General features: G+C 70.6%; 2 protein-coding genes across 2 annotated transcripts; one reads left to right on the top strand and one right to left on the bottom strand.

Moving 5' to 3' along the window:
* The first annotated feature begins 574 nt into the window (after positions 1 to 574).
* Positions 575 to 7342, top strand: LOC114012744 (drebrin-like). Its single transcript, XM_055797459.1, is given in 15 exon segments — positions 575 to 687; positions 2522 to 2574; positions 2672 to 2784; positions 2899 to 2973; positions 3486 to 3626; positions 3759 to 3836; positions 3998 to 4149; positions 4419 to 4473; positions 4549 to 4623; positions 4915 to 5035; positions 5159 to 5490; positions 5492 to 6221; positions 6341 to 6450; positions 6703 to 6760; positions 7015 to 7342. Coding segments are annotated over 15 exon segments (2280 nt in total). The 5' UTR covers positions 575 to 601; the 3' UTR covers positions 7116 to 7342.
* Positions 7343 to 7463: 121 nt separating this feature from the next.
* RTKN (rhotekin) lies at positions 7464 to 16610 on the bottom strand. Its single transcript, XM_055797458.1, is given in 13 exon segments — positions 7464 to 8338; positions 9351 to 9455; positions 9732 to 9897; positions 9963 to 10094; positions 10807 to 10913; positions 11211 to 11305; positions 11377 to 11601; positions 12317 to 12434; positions 12513 to 12566; positions 12691 to 12736; positions 12738 to 12753; positions 12854 to 13053; positions 14880 to 16610. Coding segments are annotated over 13 exon segments (1791 nt in total). The 5' UTR covers positions 15051 to 16610; the 3' UTR covers positions 7464 to 7982.
* Positions 16611 to 16738: the final 128 nt, after the last annotated feature.

The following is a 16738-nucleotide window of genomic DNA, read 5'->3' as shown; positions in this document are numbered from 1 at the left end:
CCCTCCCTGGGGCTTTGAGGGCAGCGGTGACCAAACATGGGAGCAGGCCAGTGCAGCTGTGCCGGGATGGGGACAGGGATGGAGACGGGACCCCCACACCAGCCCCAGCCCAGGGCTGAGCATCCTGCACCCCGGCTTGTCTGTACAGCCCTGCCTGCTGCCCTGCCTGCTGCCCTGCCACAGCTGGGTGTCACACCTTACCTGCAGTCCCACACGCTGCCCCTCTGCTCCTCTGGGACCTGTGCAGCACTCACACCTGGTGTGGGACCCTGCACAGCACCCGTGTCCTGGTGCGGGACCCTGGGACCTGCACCCTTGTCCGAGTGCAGGGCCCTGCACAGCACCCACGGCCCAGCGTGGACCCCTGCACAGCACCCACTTCTCACTGTGGGACTGTGTACAGCACCCACGCCCGGTGTAGGACCCTGCACAGCACCCATGTCCTGGTGCGGGACCCCGCACAGCACCCCTGCCCGGTGCCGCCCGCCCCGGCTGCTCCCGGTGCTGCCCCGCCCGGTGCCGGCCGGTCCCGCCCGTGGGCGGTGGGGCGGGGCGGGGCGGGGCGGGCGCAGGGGCCGCGGGCAGCGGCGACGGGCGCGGGATGGCGGCCCCGGGGCTGGAGCGGCACCGGCTGGCGCTGCTGGCGGCCAAGGAGGACGTAGGCAACCCCCGGGCCGGGACCAACTGGTGAGGCTGGGGACGGGACGGGCACCGGGAGCGGGGACGGGCACCGGGAGCGGGGACGGGCGCCGGGAGCGGACACCGGCACTGGGAGCGGGAGCGGGAACGGGCACCGGGCATCGAGTATCGGGTACCGGGTACCGGGAGCGGGAACGGGGACGGAGCATGGACACCGGGCAGCGGCACGGGCGGGGCGGGCGGCGGGAGTCGGTCTGAGACACACGGGGCACCGACAGCAGCACCGGGCCGGGGCGGGGAGGCTGGATCGCAACGGGGTCCCGGCCGGGCCGCGGGGCCGGGGGTGCGGGGCCGGAGGGGGCCGGGGCTGAGCCCCGCCCGTCGCGCCGCGCTGGGAACCGGGTGCCCGGTCCCGCCCTGCCCCTGCCGGTCCCGCCGCCGCCGGGCTGGGAGCGCCAGGGTGTGCCCGGGGGGCACTGCCGGGTGGCAGCAGCCGAGCGCCGCTCCCTGCCTCCGGTGCCGCGTGGGCCGGGGGCTCCCAGGGGGGCACGGGGAGCCCGGCCCGGCAGCGCCCCCCCGGCCCGGCCGCACCGCGGGGCAGCGCGGTGTCCTGCCCTGCCCCTGGGCCGGGGGGTCCCGGGCCGGTCCCGCACCAGTGCCATGGGCGCAGGCCGGAGCCGGCGCCCTCCCAGACCTCGTGCCGTGGCCTTGGCCGGCGCGGCCTCACCCGCTGGGCTGACATCACCAGCACAGGGGGTCACTGGCCCCCATAGCTGCCCCGCAGCCCTGTGGTGGCATGGTGGGCCTTGCCCTGATGCCACCCAGCCACTGCCCCGAGACCACTGATGGGCTGGCGTGCCACAGCACCGGAGCTCGGCTGGCCTTCCTCCAGCACCCGCTCCTGCCACATGCTGCCAGCGTGCCGTGCCATGCCGTGCCATGCCGTGCCATGCTGTGCCATGCCGTGCCATGCTGCACATGTGCTCCCAGAGCCATGCCGTGCCATGTCCTGCCATGCCACGCCATGCTGCACACGTGCTCCCAGAGCCGTGCCGTGCCATGTCCTGCCATGCCATGTCCTGTCGTGCCATGCTGCGCACACACTCCCAGAGCCGGGCCGAGTCCCAGGCAGCGCGGAGCGCAGCGTGCTGCCACATGTGTCTGTAATCGGAGCCATGCGGAGACAAAGAGGCAGCACGGCCGCTGGGGAATGCCCAGCCAGGGCCTCTGCCAGCGAGGGGTCCTGGGCCCAGAGCTGCCCCCAGCCCAGGGCAGGGGGTCCCGGCACAGCCAGGGGCCAGGACTGCTCCCCTCTCCCTGGGCAGGCAGGGGGAGTACAAGGCTGGTGGGGGGCCTGTGGGTCAGGGTCTGCCCGGCTGGTGGGGAGGGGCGTCCCCAGCACCCCGCAAGGTGCCAGCCCAGTGCTGAGCGACAGCAGCATCGCCCTGAGGGGCTTGGGCCGAGGGGCCTTGCCGCTGTGCTGCTTCCCGCGGCCCCATTGTCCCCGGGGCGGATGCTGCCAGCAGCACTTCCACAAATTCAGCCCAGGCAGACAACACCGAGCCGGGGGGCGGGGGCACAGGGGGTACCCCTGGCTCTGGCAAGTCCCCAGGCTGCCTCCCCCTGTGTTGCCCCCAAGCTCTCCTTGTGGCAGCCCCTGGCTCCCTCCCCTGGGAGAGCTGCTGCCACCGACCCCTCTGCCCCGGGGAGGGGCACCTGCCGGCCAGCACTGCTCACGGCGGGTTGGTGGCTGCTGCTGGCCATGGCCAGTAGCATCTGGGTGGCCATGCCGCCTACTGCAGGTGACCTTGCTGGGGCAAAGGCAGCTGCCCATGCTGCTCTGCTGCCCACCCCCCACCCCAACCCCACCTCTGCCCCCCAGGGCTGTCTTCGCCTATGAGAAGTACCATGACCTCAAACTCCTGGACTCTGGAGGTAACGGGGGGCGATGCTGCCAGCCCCCTGGCGTGGCTGGGGAGTACTGGGGGGTCCCACTGTGCCCACACACCCCCTGACCACTGCCTCCTTGTAGCCGGGGGTCCGGATGAGCTGGCCGAAAAATTCTCCACCACCAGCATCATGTACGGTCTGTGCCGTGTCCAAGACCCTGGCACTGGTACTCACCGCATCGTCCTCATCAACTGGGTGAGTGCAGGGGTTGGGGCAGGGGGCTCTGAGCACCCTACCCCCTACCCCGGGGTCCTGGGAGACAGGGAGGTGGCACAGGGTGCCAGCCTAAGTGGTGTGTGCTGGTGCCAGGTTGGGGAGAAGGCGCCAGAGTCCCAACGAGAGGCGTGTGCCAGGCATCTGCCCACCATCAGAGCCTTCTTCAGGGTGAGTGTGTGTGTGGGGGGTGCGGGACCCCGTCCCTGTCCCTTTGTGTGGCCAGGGCTGGGGACTGAGTCCCATGCCCCCTCATGTCCATCCCCCCCATCCCAGCCAGCCCCGACCTTTGCTTGCTGCGCCGGGTGCATTCCTGGCTCTGCTGACTCAGACGCTGCCGTTCCCAGTTCCCAGCCTTGGCCGACGAGCCAGGGTTGTGGTTGAGCTCCCTGCCCCCACCCCGCCGGATTCCTGCCCTGGCTTGGTGGGATCCTGCCCCCCACCCCCAGCCCTTGCCTCACCCCCCGGGGAGCTGCCTGGGTCCTATGTCTGGGATCCAGCTCCGCATCTGGATCTGGCCCCCACATCTGGATTCAGCCCCACATCTGAAGGCGGCAAGCGTGTGTGAGGGAATGACGCCAGGATTCCCTGGGGAGGCTGCAGATCCATCCAGGGAGGGAGCAGAGTGGGGGGGGCCGTGGGTGCTTGGCAGGGAGGATGACGCCGTCCTGTCTCGGCGGCAGGAGGCCAGCGTGGTGCTGAGTGCCCGCCGCGTCGAGGAGGTGACACAGGAGGGACTGAGCCGAGCGCTGGCACAGCTGGCCCCCACCGCTGCCCCTGCCCTGGCCAGGAGGGTGCCCCCCCCGGATGCCCAGGAGCTGGTGGTGAGTGAGGGGTCCCAGGGGGTCTGGCTGGGAGGGCACCCAACAGGGTGATGGGTTTGTTGCCCACCTTCCTGATGCCATCCTGGGGGTCCTGGCTGGTCCTGCCCTGAGACCCCAGCTGGGTCCCCACAGGGCACCAACTACCGCAAGACCAACCCGGCGCTGGAGATCCACCGGACCAAGCGGGACTCCTTCTGGGCCCAGGCTGAGGTGAGGCTGGGGGGCACGGGGGGCACAGGGGCTGGTTACATCCCCAACAGGCATACGGGCATCCCTGGGTCCAGGGTCACAGCTGCTGGCTCGGGGCCACGGGGCTGAGCCTGGCAGGGGTCCCGGTGCCGAGCACGGTGCTGAGCGCGGTGCGGCTGCAGCGTGAGGAAGAGCAGCGCAAGGAGGAAGAGCGGCGGCGGGTGCTGGAGGAGCGCAAGCGCTGGGAGCGGGAGCGGATGGAAGAGGAAAGGCGTGAAGCAGCTGAACGCGAGCTCCGCTTCAAGGAGAAGGAACGGATGATCGAGGAGCAGCGGTGAGGGCAGCGTCGTGGGACACCCGTCCCCCCCCCCCTCCAGTGCCCCCACCCACACAGGCGTGTTGACCACAGATGGCCATGATGGGACCTGCAGCCCCACACACACCCAGGTTCCCCAGCCCTGTGCCCCCTGTCCTGCATGGCTCTGAGCACAGAGACCCACAGCAGGACTGAGGCTCCTGTGCCCCACGGTTTTCCCCGTGCCCCCAGTGCCCCCCATGCCCACCGTGTCCCCTGTGCCCCCCTGACGCTCCCTGCCCTCGCAGGAAGGAGCAGGCGCGGCTGGAGGCAGAGGAGCGGAGGAAGGAGAAGGCGCGATGGGTGAGCGGGGCAGCTGGTCTTGGGGGGGCTGGAGGATCTGGGGGGGCCACGGGTTGGCCATTCATGTCCTCACAGGAGCAGCAGCAGCGGGAGTATGAGGAGGCCATGCGGGACCGCGGCCGGCGCAGCGAGTCCATTGAGAAGGCGGCTGTGAGTGCTGGGGCCGAGTGCCCTGTCCTGCCCCGTGTGCCCCCAGCTGTGTCCCTGTGCTGTGTGCCCCTGGCTGTGCTGTGTGTCCCTGGCCGTGCCTTGGTGCCACGTGCCCCTGGCTGCACCGAAGTGCCACATGGCCATGGCATGGTGCCACATGCCCCCACCGGCCGTGTTGCATGCCCCTGGCTGTGCTGCGGTGCCACGTGGCTGTGCCATGATGCCATGGGCCCCTGGCCATGCCGCATGGCCATGCTGTGGCCCCACTGACGGGTCTGTGGGTGCCAGCAGGAGGCGGCCGTCCTGGTCTCCCAGCGCTCGCAGAACCCGCGGGATTTCTTCCGGCAGCGGGAGCGCTCAGGGTCCACCTCTGGCACCCCACTGCCCACACCCCACCTTGGCACCAGGCCTGGTAGGTGCCCCCATGGAGGGGGGCGATGGTGCTGGCTCTGGGTGCTGCCTGCCCGGGAGTGGGGGTTGCAGACACCCCTCCTGGGTGGGCACGTCTGGCTGCTGACCCTTCCCCACACCCCAGGTGCCCGGCGGCCGTTCCTGCGGTACCAGCGCAGCCTGACGGAATCGGCCTTCATCTTCCGCCAGCCGGACCCCCCACCCTTGCCTGGACCCCTTCAGCCCGGGGCATTCAGGGCTGTACCCCCCCCGCCCCCCCCCCCCGCCCCCCACCTCCCCTCCCCACCAGCCCCGCGGAGAGGGGAACCCCTCCCTGTGCCACCACAGGGCATCCCTGCAGACCCATGGGGACAGGGACTCCTCCCTGTGCCACCACTGGGGACCCCCCCACCCCCATGGGGATGTGGACCCCTCCCTGTTCCACCCCGGGGATCCCCCCCAGCCCCATGAGGACAGTGACCCCTCAATGTGCCACCACTGGGACCCCCAGCAGCCCCATGGGGAGGGAGACCCCTCCCTGTGCCACCCTAGGGAGTCCCCTCAGCCCAGCCAAGGCAGGGCCCCTCCATGCCACCAGCCCCACAGGGACAAGGACCCCTCCCTGTGCCAACCCAGGGAGCCCCCCCAGCCCTGTGGAGGCGGGCCCCCCCCCTCTGGCCAGCCCCATAGGGACAGCCCCCCCCCCCTCCCTGTACCACCTGCGGGCCCCCCAGCCTGGCCAGGGCTGGGGCCCCCCCCCACCAGGCCTGGGCCAGGGACCCTGACCCCTGCTAGTCCCCCCAGGACGGGGTGCCCCCCTGTCCCCCCCGGGTCGGAGTCCTCTGACAGCACTTGTGAGTCCCTGCCCCCCTGCAGTACTCTCGGGCTGGGGTCCCCCGGCAGCCCCCCCTGGAAGCCCCCCGCAGACCCCGAGGAGGCCATGCCACTGCCTCCTCCCAGCCCCCCCGCACCACCGCCGGATGAGGATGGGCCCCCCCTGGACACCTTCCCCCTCCCCAGTCCCCCAGCATGGGGGTCTCTGGGGCTGCCAGTGGAGCTGGGCAAGGGGGTCCTGAGTCCCCAGGGGGGGTCCCCCCTGCCCGGGTTGGCACCTGCCCCAATGCCAGGGGCCGGGACCCCCCCGCGCAGCCCCAGCCCGCCACAGCATCCAGCCCGTTCCTGCTCGACAGCCCCAGGACCGCAGCCAGGTGGGTGGCTGGGACCCCTGTGTGGGTCTGGGGGGTGGTGGGGTGGGGGTGTGTCCCGCACCCCAGACCCCTGCCCAGGCACTGGGCTGGCGTGGGGCTCAGCTGCCCCTCTCCCCTAGGGCCTGGGGGGCAGCAGCTGGCTGGAGGCAACTCGGGGCTCAACAGCGTCGGGGGCCACGAGCCGGGGGGCTGGCCAGCCCCCTGGGAGCGGGACACCCCCCCGCGGGAGGTATGGCACTGGCTGGGGGTGGCGTGGGGCTTGGGGGAGGATGGTTTTGGGGCGGGGGCCATGGTTGGGCCAGGTACAGTGCAGGGGCAAGGGGGTTGGTGCTGGGGTGTAAGATTGGGCTGGGCAGGTGGGGCTGGAGGGGAGACGTGGCTGGGGGGCAGGACAGAGCAGGGGGGCTGAGGGGGTCTCTGGGTGGGGGGATGGGCACGGCTGGGGTGGTGGGCACCATTCAGGGCCCCCCTTGTCTTGCAGGGGGATGAGCCCAGAGACAGCATTCTCCTGCCAGAGCCCCTGCACAAAGCCAAGCCAGGTAACCCTCCCCATACCCCCCCCCCACCCCCGTTGCCCCCAGACTCCTTCATCCCTCTACCACCCCCCCTGCCTCCAGCTTCCCCCCATTGTTACACACACCCCCCCCCCCCCCCCCCGTATCTCCCCTGAGACCCACCCCAAAACCCCCCATCCCTGGACTCCCCATGGACCTCCCCCCACCCCCGTACCAGCCGAGGACACCCCCCCCCCCCCCCCCCCTCAGCCTCAGCCCCCAACCCTCTCTCTGCCCAGGCTTCGCCCTGCTGCTGGCCCGCGACGCCCCCCACCCGCAGTTGCCCGGGGGCACCAGCCCCCCCGCCGAGGATGAGGACTTCTCCCCCCACACCGTGTAGCCAGGGTGGGGCTCAGCACCCCCTTGGGGGGGTGGGGGTATCTGTATGGCACCATGGCCAGCAGTCCTGACCCCCTCAGCCCTGGACCCTCCCTGCACATCACAAACCCTTCCCGTAACCCCTCCCCAGCACAGCACATTCCCCCCCCCCCCTTCCCCCCGGGGCTCTGGCTGCAGCCCCCCTGACTCCTTTGCACCCCAATAAGCAGTTTTGGAGGTGGGGGGGGAAGCTAGCACCCCCAGCACACTGCACGGGGGTGGGGGGACATGGACCCCCACCCCAGGGAGGCCAGGCTGGGCAGAGGGACCCCCACGCTATTCCCCCCCCCCTCCCCCCAATCAGGCACAGTGGCTGTTAAATAAATTTTAATGCATATTAAGGAGGTGGCAGCTTTGGGTTCCCAGCCCAGGAAAGCCAGGGCTGGTCCCTACTGGGGGGCGCTGCCCCCCCCAGGAGGTGTGGAGTGGGGGGCTGGGGCAGGCAGCCCCCAGGGTTAGAGGTGAGGGAAAGCAGAGCTGAGGGAGCCCCTGTGCCCCCCTGGGGTTAGACACATCCACTGTACGTGGGGGGTTTGCCCTGAGCACCCACCTTGCCATAGAGGGGGTGGGGTCAGCCCCCAGCACCCACCCGGGACAGGGGTAACATGCCCCCCCCCCAGTTTGTTGGGGGTTCAGCCCTGAGCCCACCCTGCAATGGTGGGTTGGCCCCCCTGCGGCAGAAATTCCAGTTTCTCCCCAAGAAAAGAAGCTGGGAGCCCCTGCCCCCTGCCCAGGTAAGACCCCTCCCCCAGTGTCACCCCTCCACAGCCACGCTGGGCGCCGAAGGCCGGGGGCCCCCATGCCCCCAGGGTCCTGCAGGTCCCCAGGCTCAGACCCGGGACTGAAGGGGACTGGGGGGCACAGGGGGGTTGTGCTCTGCAGCTGGGCTGCTGCTGCCGCTACTGGAGGACCCAGAGCCGGGGGGCGAGGGGCACGACGGGGGGCCCACCCGTCGGGACCCCCGCCCCTTCAGGGTGCTGAGCTTGGCATCAAGGGAGAGGGTGCGGGGGCGGCCCCAGGGGCGGCAGGCCGGGGGGCTGGGGCTGCCTGCCCGGCTGCAGAGGGGGGCGTGGGAGGGGGGCCCCTCGAAAAGGGAGAGCCACGGGGGGGTCCCTGGCGCTCGGCCCCCCGCTCGCCGCGTCAGGATGTCCGTCACTGCCTCAATGTCGTCGGCTGGATCAATAGCTGCAGGGGAGAATGGGGGTCAGCCGCACCCCTGGGACCCTCGCCATGCTCCTGCCCCACGGGGATGGGACCCACCAATGGCTGAGACAGGGGGCCCCGCAGCAGAGATGTGTCCCATGGATGGGATGTGCTGGGATGTGTCCCGTGGCTGAGGGGAGCTGGGATGTGTGCCAGAGCCAGAGCAGCTGGGACATGCTCCATGGCTGGGGAAGCTGGGAAGTGACCATGCCCCACGGCGGGGACATGCCCCTTGGCCAGCACGTGCCCTATGGCTGTGGTGGCTGGGATGTACCCCATGGCCAAAGCGTGCCCTATGGCCTTGGTGGCTGGGACATGCCCCATGGCCAGGATGTGCCCTGTGACCATGGTGGCTGGGATGTGCACCATGGCTGGGGGGTGCCTCAAGGCCAAGGTGGCCAGGACGTGCCCCATGGCCAGGACATGCCCTGTGGCTGTGGTGACGGGGATGTGCCCCGTGGCCAGGACATGCCCTGTGGCTGTGGTGGCTAGAATGTGCCCCATGGCCAGGGTGTGCCCCATGGCCAGGTTGCATACCCTGCAGCCACGGGGCACACCGGAGCCAGGGCAGCTGTGCCGTGCCCGGGCCATGGCACGGTGGACTCAGCCCGCCGGCCCCCTGCCCATCACCTGTCGCTGTAATAGGAGGAGAGCAGAGCCCGGATCTCCGCCGAGACGGCGTTATCCTGCAGCAGGAGCCCTTCGCAAGTGGAGGGGGGCACGGCCGGGCCAGGCAGGGCTGGAGCCGCCGGAGACAGGGGCATGGAGAGACGGAGGGGACAGAGAGATGGCGGGAGGACAGAGAATGGATAAAGAGGAAAGCAGGAGGGGGGACACAGAGAGATGGGGGACAGAGGCAGTGGAGAGAACAGCAGCATTAGGGAGACACCAGGGCGGTGAGAAGGGGGCCGCCCGGCGGCAGGTTAGCAGACAGCAGAGAGGACGGAGACAGAGGCAGAGCCCCCCCAGCCCCCCCCCCCGTCCTGGCACTCACCCATCTCGTGGTAGAGTGAGCCCTGCCGGGGCAGCATGGCGGGTGGCCGGCGCGGCTGTGGTACCTCGATCCTCATCAGCTCGTCACAGCATTGCTTCCACTGGCCTGGGGGCACGGGGCGGGGGAGGGGGGGTGTCAGCACTGCCGGGGCAGGGATCCCACTGGCATTGGGGGTCCCGCTGGGATGGGGGGGACCCCACTGGGATGCCGATCCTGCTGGGCTGGGGGTCCCACCAGAAAGAGGTCCTCATTCTGCCAGGATGGGGGTCCTCCCAGGACAGGGGTCACACTGGGATTGGGTCTTATCGGGATGGGGGTCCCACTGGGATGGGGCTCCCACCAGGATGGGGGCCCTGCCATGCCACCCCCACCCATGCTCACTCATGTCATAGAAGTGCTGCCAGAAGGCCTCCATCCATCGCTGCGCCTCGGCTCGGCTCTCAGCCAGCAGCGTGTGGGTCACCTCCTCGCCACTGTAGCGGTTGGTGACAGCCATACCGTGGGGCTGCCCGCGCCCCTCCCGCTCTGTTGCACGGATTCGGGTCTCCTGCAGTGGCAGCGGCCCTTAGTCCCCACACCCCACAGCCCCGCCACCCCCCACCTCAGCTGTACCTTGTTGACAGCGATGGTGAGGGCCGGCTCCAGCCCGGCATCAGCCTCGCCAGGGCTGTGGTAGCAGAGGAGGTCGGTGCCGTGCAGGACACAGTACAGGCGGGTCCCGCTCTGTGCCTCGGACCCCGGTTGCTGCCCATGGAGCCAGCATCATCAGTGCAGCTGGCACCAGTGGGCACCATGCTGCCCTGGACCCCAGGTCAGCCCCAGCCCTGCTGGGATCCCCACCCCCACTGCACCCCATCCCCTGCCCACTGTGGGCGGTTGGAGGTGGCCCCTCCCCCTGGCAGAAGGGTCTCCATCCCCACCACAAGCCAGAGCCCGCAGCAGGGACTGCTGAGACCCAGTGGGCTTGTGCCACCACCCGTCCCCATCTTTGTCACTGTCTGCCCCATCCCATTCTTGTCTCATCCCATGCCTGTCTGTCCCCATCCCATCTCAATCACATTCCCATCCCTGTGTCCCCAGTATCATCCCATCTCATCCCAGTCTATGTCGCCATGCCATCACATCCCCAGCCCATCCCTGTCCATGTCCCCAGCCCACTCCATCCTATTCCATCCCATCTCCATCCCATGCCACCCCTGCCTGTGTCCCCATCCCACCCCACCCCAGTCTGTGTCCCCATGCCATCCCATCAGTCTGCGTCCCCATCCCACTCCATACCATCCCGTCCCATCCCACTCCTATCCCAGTCTGTGTCCCCATCCCATCCCGCCCATATCCCAGTCTGTGTCACCATCCCATCCCACCCATATCCCAGTCTGTGTCACCATCCCACTCCATCCTGTCCCACCCCACCCCATCCCAGTCTGTGCCCCCTGCCCACCGGCCCCACGCTCACCTGCAGCCGGAGGAAGCCACTGGTGACGGGGGCGGCCATGCAGCGGGGCTGTGCGACCAGGCGGCAGCACATGCTGCCGTACAGGGGCAGCCAGAAGGAGCTCTCCTCTGGAGGGGCACACTTGCCTGGGGCGCCCGGCCATGGACCCCTCCCCAGCTGGGACCCCAGAACCATCTCCCCAGCAGCCTCGCCAGGGCCACCTCACCGCATGCCACACCAACCCCCCCCCCGACCCCTCCCCACACCGCCGGGACCCCCAGCACACCTTCCCCCAGAGCAGCCAGGACCCCAGCCCCACCTGCCCTCCACCCCACGAGGCCCCAGACTCCTTCCCCTCCCAAACCAGCCAGGACCCCAGCCCCACCGCCCGCACCGTGCCATGCCGTGCCGTGCCATGTACTCACCGTTGCTGGCGATGGCGAGGTCGTGGGTGCGGAACCCGTCCTGCACCTCGGCCAGGGAGAGGACAGCATGTGCCAGCAGGTGGAACTTGGGGCCCCTGGGGACATGGCGGGTGAGGCCAGGGGGCCGGAGGGGACACAGCGGGGCCGCAAGGGGACAGGTACTCACGGCACATTGGGGGCCGGCAGCAGTAGGGGGCTGGTGCCACCGTTCCCTGGGGGGCTGCTGGGACCCCCGTCCATGGCAGCACGCACCCGTTTGCCAGCGGAGCGTCCCAGGGAGGTGCTGAGGCGGGTGGCCAGCTTCCTGGGGGTGCTGCCCTGCGCCCCCCCCCCTGCCAGCCCTGCGCTGTACAGCTCCACCTTCAGCTCAAAGTCAGGCCCGGCCTCCGAGCTGGGGGGGCACTGGATGAGTGGGGCGGTCGTGGAGGGGACACACACCCCCCGACCCACCACTCACTCTGGGACCCTCCATGCCACCCCACAGCCACAGCCTGGGGGATCCCCGGGGGGGGAGGGAGGGAAGCAGGGGAGGGGGTGGTCCCTGGTGGGGGCAGGGGTCTGTTCTAGGGTGTCATGGGAGGACAGTCTCACTGAGGGGAGCACAGGTCTGTCCTGGGGGGGGGGGGGGGCACGAGTCATGGAAAGGCAGGGTCTCTTGGGGGTGGCAGGGGTCTGTCCTGGGGGGGATCACTGAAGAGCAGGGGTCTGTGCTGGGGGGTCACACGAGGGCAGGGTCCCTGTGGGAGCAGGGGAGGACAGGGTCCCTGGGGGGTCATGAGAGGTCAGAGTCCTAAGGGGATGGCAGTGGAGGGCAGAGGTCCATCCTGAGGGGGGTCACATGAGAGCAAGGTCTCTGGGGGGGGTCATGGGAGGGCAGGGGTCCTGGGTGGCTTGCCAGGGGAGGGCAGGGGTCTGTCCCGAGGGGGCATCAGAAGAGGGCAGGGGTCCATCCTGGGTGGGAGTGTGTCACATGACAGCAATGTCCCTGCTGGGGTCATGGGAGGGCAGGGGTCCCCGGGGGCTGGCAGGGGTCTGTCCTGGGGGGGTCACATGAGGGCAGGGTCCCTGGGGAGGTGGCAGGGTCCCTGGGAGGGGCACCCACTCACAAGAGGACGGCGCTCTCAAAGCAGATGTCAGTGAGGGTCCGGTCCACCAGCACCATGGGGGTGTCATGGATCTCAGCCCCCAGCTGCAGCAGGCAGAACACGGCGCAGCGGTGCAGCTCTGCGGGGGGGGCAGCAGCGAGGGGGGGTCAGGGCAGCGTGAGGGTGGGGGGCCGCTCCCCTGCACCCCTCTACTTACCGCCCTTGTTCCTGAAGTACTCCGTGTCCTTCCACATCAGAGGGATGCGCAGGTCTGGGGGAGGCACAGCAGGCGATGAGGGGGTCTGGACACCCCGCAGCGCCCCTCACCCTCCCCCCAGTCCCCCACCTCTGCACAAAAGAGGGGGGCGGGGGCTGCCCAGCGGGACCCCCCATACCTGAGACGCAGACGGTGCCGCGGCAGGGCAGACGCTCGTCCGCGGGGGCCGGCATCCGAGGGGCTGCGGGGGGAGCGCGGCGGGGGGGAGGGGGGAGAGAGCTGTGACAGCCGCCCCAGCCGCCCCCCCCGCACCCCCCCCCGCCCGGCCCGGGGGTGCTCACCGCCTGGCCGTCCCCCGCAGCACCTGCGCCTCCTTCCTGCGCTGCAGCTCGGCCATGTAGGCCAGGACGCGGCTGTTGCAGAGCAGGAGGCTCTTGGCCGCCTCCAGCGCCTGCTCCCGCCGGCTGCAGGCTGCCAGCAGCTTACAGGCGCCCTCCCGCAGCCGCAGCTCCCGCTCCATCTTCCGCTGGATCTCCGTGTCCTGCGGGCACGGCACGGCGCATGGGGCGGGCACCCCTCCGGCACCCCCCACCCCCCACCCCCCGATCCACGCAGCCTGGGGGCGGGGGGGCAGGCCTGCACCCCGGGGGGGCCCCGGCTGCATATGCATGGAGGTCCCCGCCGTGCACCCCCGGGGGGCACCAGCCGTGCACATGCACGGGCATCCCAGCTGTGCGCCCCCGGGGTCCTGGCCGTGCACCCGGGGGGGCGCCCGGCTGCACATGCATGAGGGTCCCAGCTGTGCGCCCCTGGGGGGGTACCAGCCATGCACCCTGGGGGAGGGGTACCAGCTGCACTTGCACGGGCATCCCAGCTGTGCACCCCCGGGGCAGGGGGGGTCACGGTCATGCACACTGGAGCAGGGGGTGTCCCAGCCACACACCCTGGGGGGCTCCCAGCCACACGGAGGAGTCCCAGCTCCGCATACGGGGGGGGGGGGGTGGTGTGGGGGGGTGTCCAGTCACACACCCCTGGGGGGGTCCCAGTTGTGCGCACTGGCAGGGGGTGTCCCAGCCACACAGCCCTGGGTCCGCACAGCTCAGGGCACCAAGCCCAGGCCCAAGTGTGGTGGGGGGATGCAGCAGCCCCCACACGGCTCCACTCCCATCAGCAGGGCCAGTCCCCATGGCCACCTCTGTCACCCGCCCCAAACCAGCCTTTGTCGCAGCCCCCCAAACAAACCCCCAGGGCCACGCTGCCACCAGCTGTGCATGGTCCTCCTCCCTGCCCCTCCCCAGCCACGTGCCAGGGACCCCATCCCCAACAGTCCCCAGCCCCCCCAGGGGGCTGCAGCTCCCCTACCCCCCAACAGTCCCCACCCCAGCCCAGCCCACAGGGGAGCCCAGCACCCCATCAAGACATCATGTATGCCCTGGGGAGCCACACACCCCACAGATACACCATGTGCCCCACAGAGGAACGACATGCCCCACAGATATATCACATGCCCCATGAGCAATCATGCACCCACAGAAAGATCGTGCAACCCACAAGGAAACAACGTGCCCCACAGATTTGCCATGCACCCCACAGACAGATCACGTACCCCACGGCGGAGCCACGTACCCCATGAATACACTGTGTACCCCACGGGGGAACAATACACCCCACAGATGCACCATGCACCCCACAGATGCACCACATACCCTACAGTGGAGCCACACATCCCACAGATACATCACGTACCCCATGGATATGCCACACACCCCACAGATTTACCCTGCACCCCACGGATGTGCCACATGCCCCACAGATACATCATGTACCCCACAGGGGATCAACATGCCCCACGGACACCCTATGGAGGAACCACATGCCCCATGCGCCCCCCAGACATGCCACACACCCCAGGCACCTCCAGTGCGTATGTAGGGTGGCACGCCAACCAGCCCCCCGACCCTGCAGCCCCCCAACTCACTGCTGGTATTGGCTGCTGCTCCATTCTGGTACCGGTTGCTGCCTGCACCCCCCTGCCCCGCGCTGCCTGCACCCCCCGGGCCCCCTGCCCATGGAGCCGCAGTGACGTCACCGCCTGCTATAAATAACCCCGAGCAGCGGGCGGGGGGGTGGGGGGGGCCGGCAGCAACCGGGAACTCGCCCCCCCCCACCTCCAGGACCACCCCCTGTATCCTCCCGGGGATCCCCCTGCTGCTACAGGGGATACGTTCCCCCCACGGAGAGGATCGGTGGGGAACACTCTCCACCTTCCCAGGACCCCCAGGATCACCCGGACCCCGGGATCCCCCCCGCCCCGCGGGGTCCGGGTGATCCTGGGGTTTCCCGGGGTGGGGTCCCCCAAATTCCTACCTGGAGGCTAATGGCGATCTGACGGATATAAAGCATGTTGAGATCTTCCAGGATCCGCAGTTTCTCCTGCATCTGAAGGCGTTGCCCCCTCCCCGCTACCTCCATCGGGACCACCGGGACCCCCCCGGTTATTCTGGGGGGGCTGGGGGGGGTGGAGGGGGTTTCCCGCATCCACCCCAAATCCCCACCCGCGGACCCCACTGCATCCAGCGCCGTCAGGAGTCGGGGCTTTCTGAGCCCCCCCCCCCCCCAACACTACAGCTGTGGAGAGAAAAGGGCCCTTTCATCGGCCCCCCCCGGTACTGCTGCCCGCCCGCCCCCCCCACCCCCGGCTCCTGACCGGGTAACGGCCGCCCCCTCCCGCTGAACAACCGGACACTGTGCGGGAAAGGGCAGCGGGGGCGGCTGGGGCGGGGAACGGGGGGGGCAGGGAGGGGACAGGGGATGCACGGGACAGGGTGCAGGGCTTGAGGTGCAGGGGGGATAAAGGGTGCAGGGGAAGGGGTAAAGGGGGGGATAAGGGGTGCAGGGGAAGGGGGACGGGAGAAAGGGTGCAGGAAATGGGGTGCAGGGGAGGGAGCGCAGGGGACAAGGACAGGAGACGGGGTGCAGGGGACAAGATGGGGTGTGGGGGACGGGGGGCTGGGTGCTGGGAGGGGACGCTGGGGACAGGCTGCAGGGAGGGGCCGGGGGGTGCCGGCGTTGGAGTGCAGCAGACGGGACGGGGTGCAGGGGACAGGAAAAGGGGTGCGGGGACGCAGAGGGACAAGGGACGGGGTGCGGGGACGCGACAGGGGGGGCAGGGGTCTGGGTGCCGGGACAGGGCGGCGTGCGGCGACGGAAGGGACACAGGGCCGGGAGAGGGGGCGCGGCGGTCCCGGGACAGGGGCTGCCGAGCCCGGGCCCCGTTGGCGCCGAGGCCCCTGGCTGTAGGAGACCGGGAGGGGTCGGGACGCGGGGAGGGGACGGGGCCCCGGGACCGGAGGAGGGGACACGCACGCACGCACGCACGCACACACAGAGGACGCAGCGGAGCGCGGACACCGGGACCCCGCCGTCCCCCGCCCCCTACTGGCCCCGGTGGGCGCAGCAGCGCGAGCCGCCCCCCCGGTACCTGCCGCCGCTCCCGCTCTGTTGCTCCGCCGCGGCGCGCGCAGGAAGGCGGTGGCCGCCCGCCCCCGGCCCGCCCCCCCAGCCCCGCTCACAGGGGCCGCCCCCCGCCCGTCCCCCCCCCCGGCTCCGTGCGCACCGGGACGCCCCCGCCACGTGCAGCCAGTACTGGATGAACCGGGAACCCCGCTCCAGTATGCGCCGGGACAGCCCCCACCCCTCCTTTACCCCGTGCAGCCGGTACCGGCTGAACCGGGCCCCCCGCGGGGTGCACCGGGGACCCCCCTCGTGCCTCGTGCCCAGCCGGCGCCGCGTGCCACGTGCCCGGCGGGGGCGAGGGTCCCGCTGGCCCGTCCCGCTCGCCCCCGCCAGTACAGTCCCCTCCCCGGGGCAGCCCGCGAGGTGCCCCGGCTCTGGCTCGCCCCCGGTAGCGGGGACCCGGCCGCCTCCCCAGAAGCCGCAGGACCCGCGGCGCCCCGCAGCTGCCCGGTGCCGGCGGCGAGGGCGGGGGGCCGGCCGGCGCGGCGAGAAATCCCGGCTGGGCCGGTGGCGACCGGTGCTGCCGGTGGGACGGGACGGGCGAGGGCGACGGGTGCCGGGGGCGGGGGCGATGGGTGCCGGTGCCCCCTCGCCCCGCCCGCGGGCCCGGCTGCTGCCGCCGGTGCCGTACCTGCGGGGAGTCGGCCAGCAGGCTGAGGCGGCAGCGGCCGCGGCGGAGCTCCATCTCTAGTGCCGAGCCCCGGGCCACC

The sequence above is a fragment of the Falco peregrinus genome, chromosome 2 (assembly GCF_023634155.1).
Source record: "Falco peregrinus isolate bFalPer1 chromosome 2, bFalPer1.pri, whole genome shotgun sequence".
NCBI classification, from domain to species: Eukaryota; Metazoa; Chordata; class Aves; order Falconiformes; family Falconidae; genus Falco; species Falco peregrinus.
This window is presented reverse-complemented; position numbering and strand designations above follow the sequence as displayed.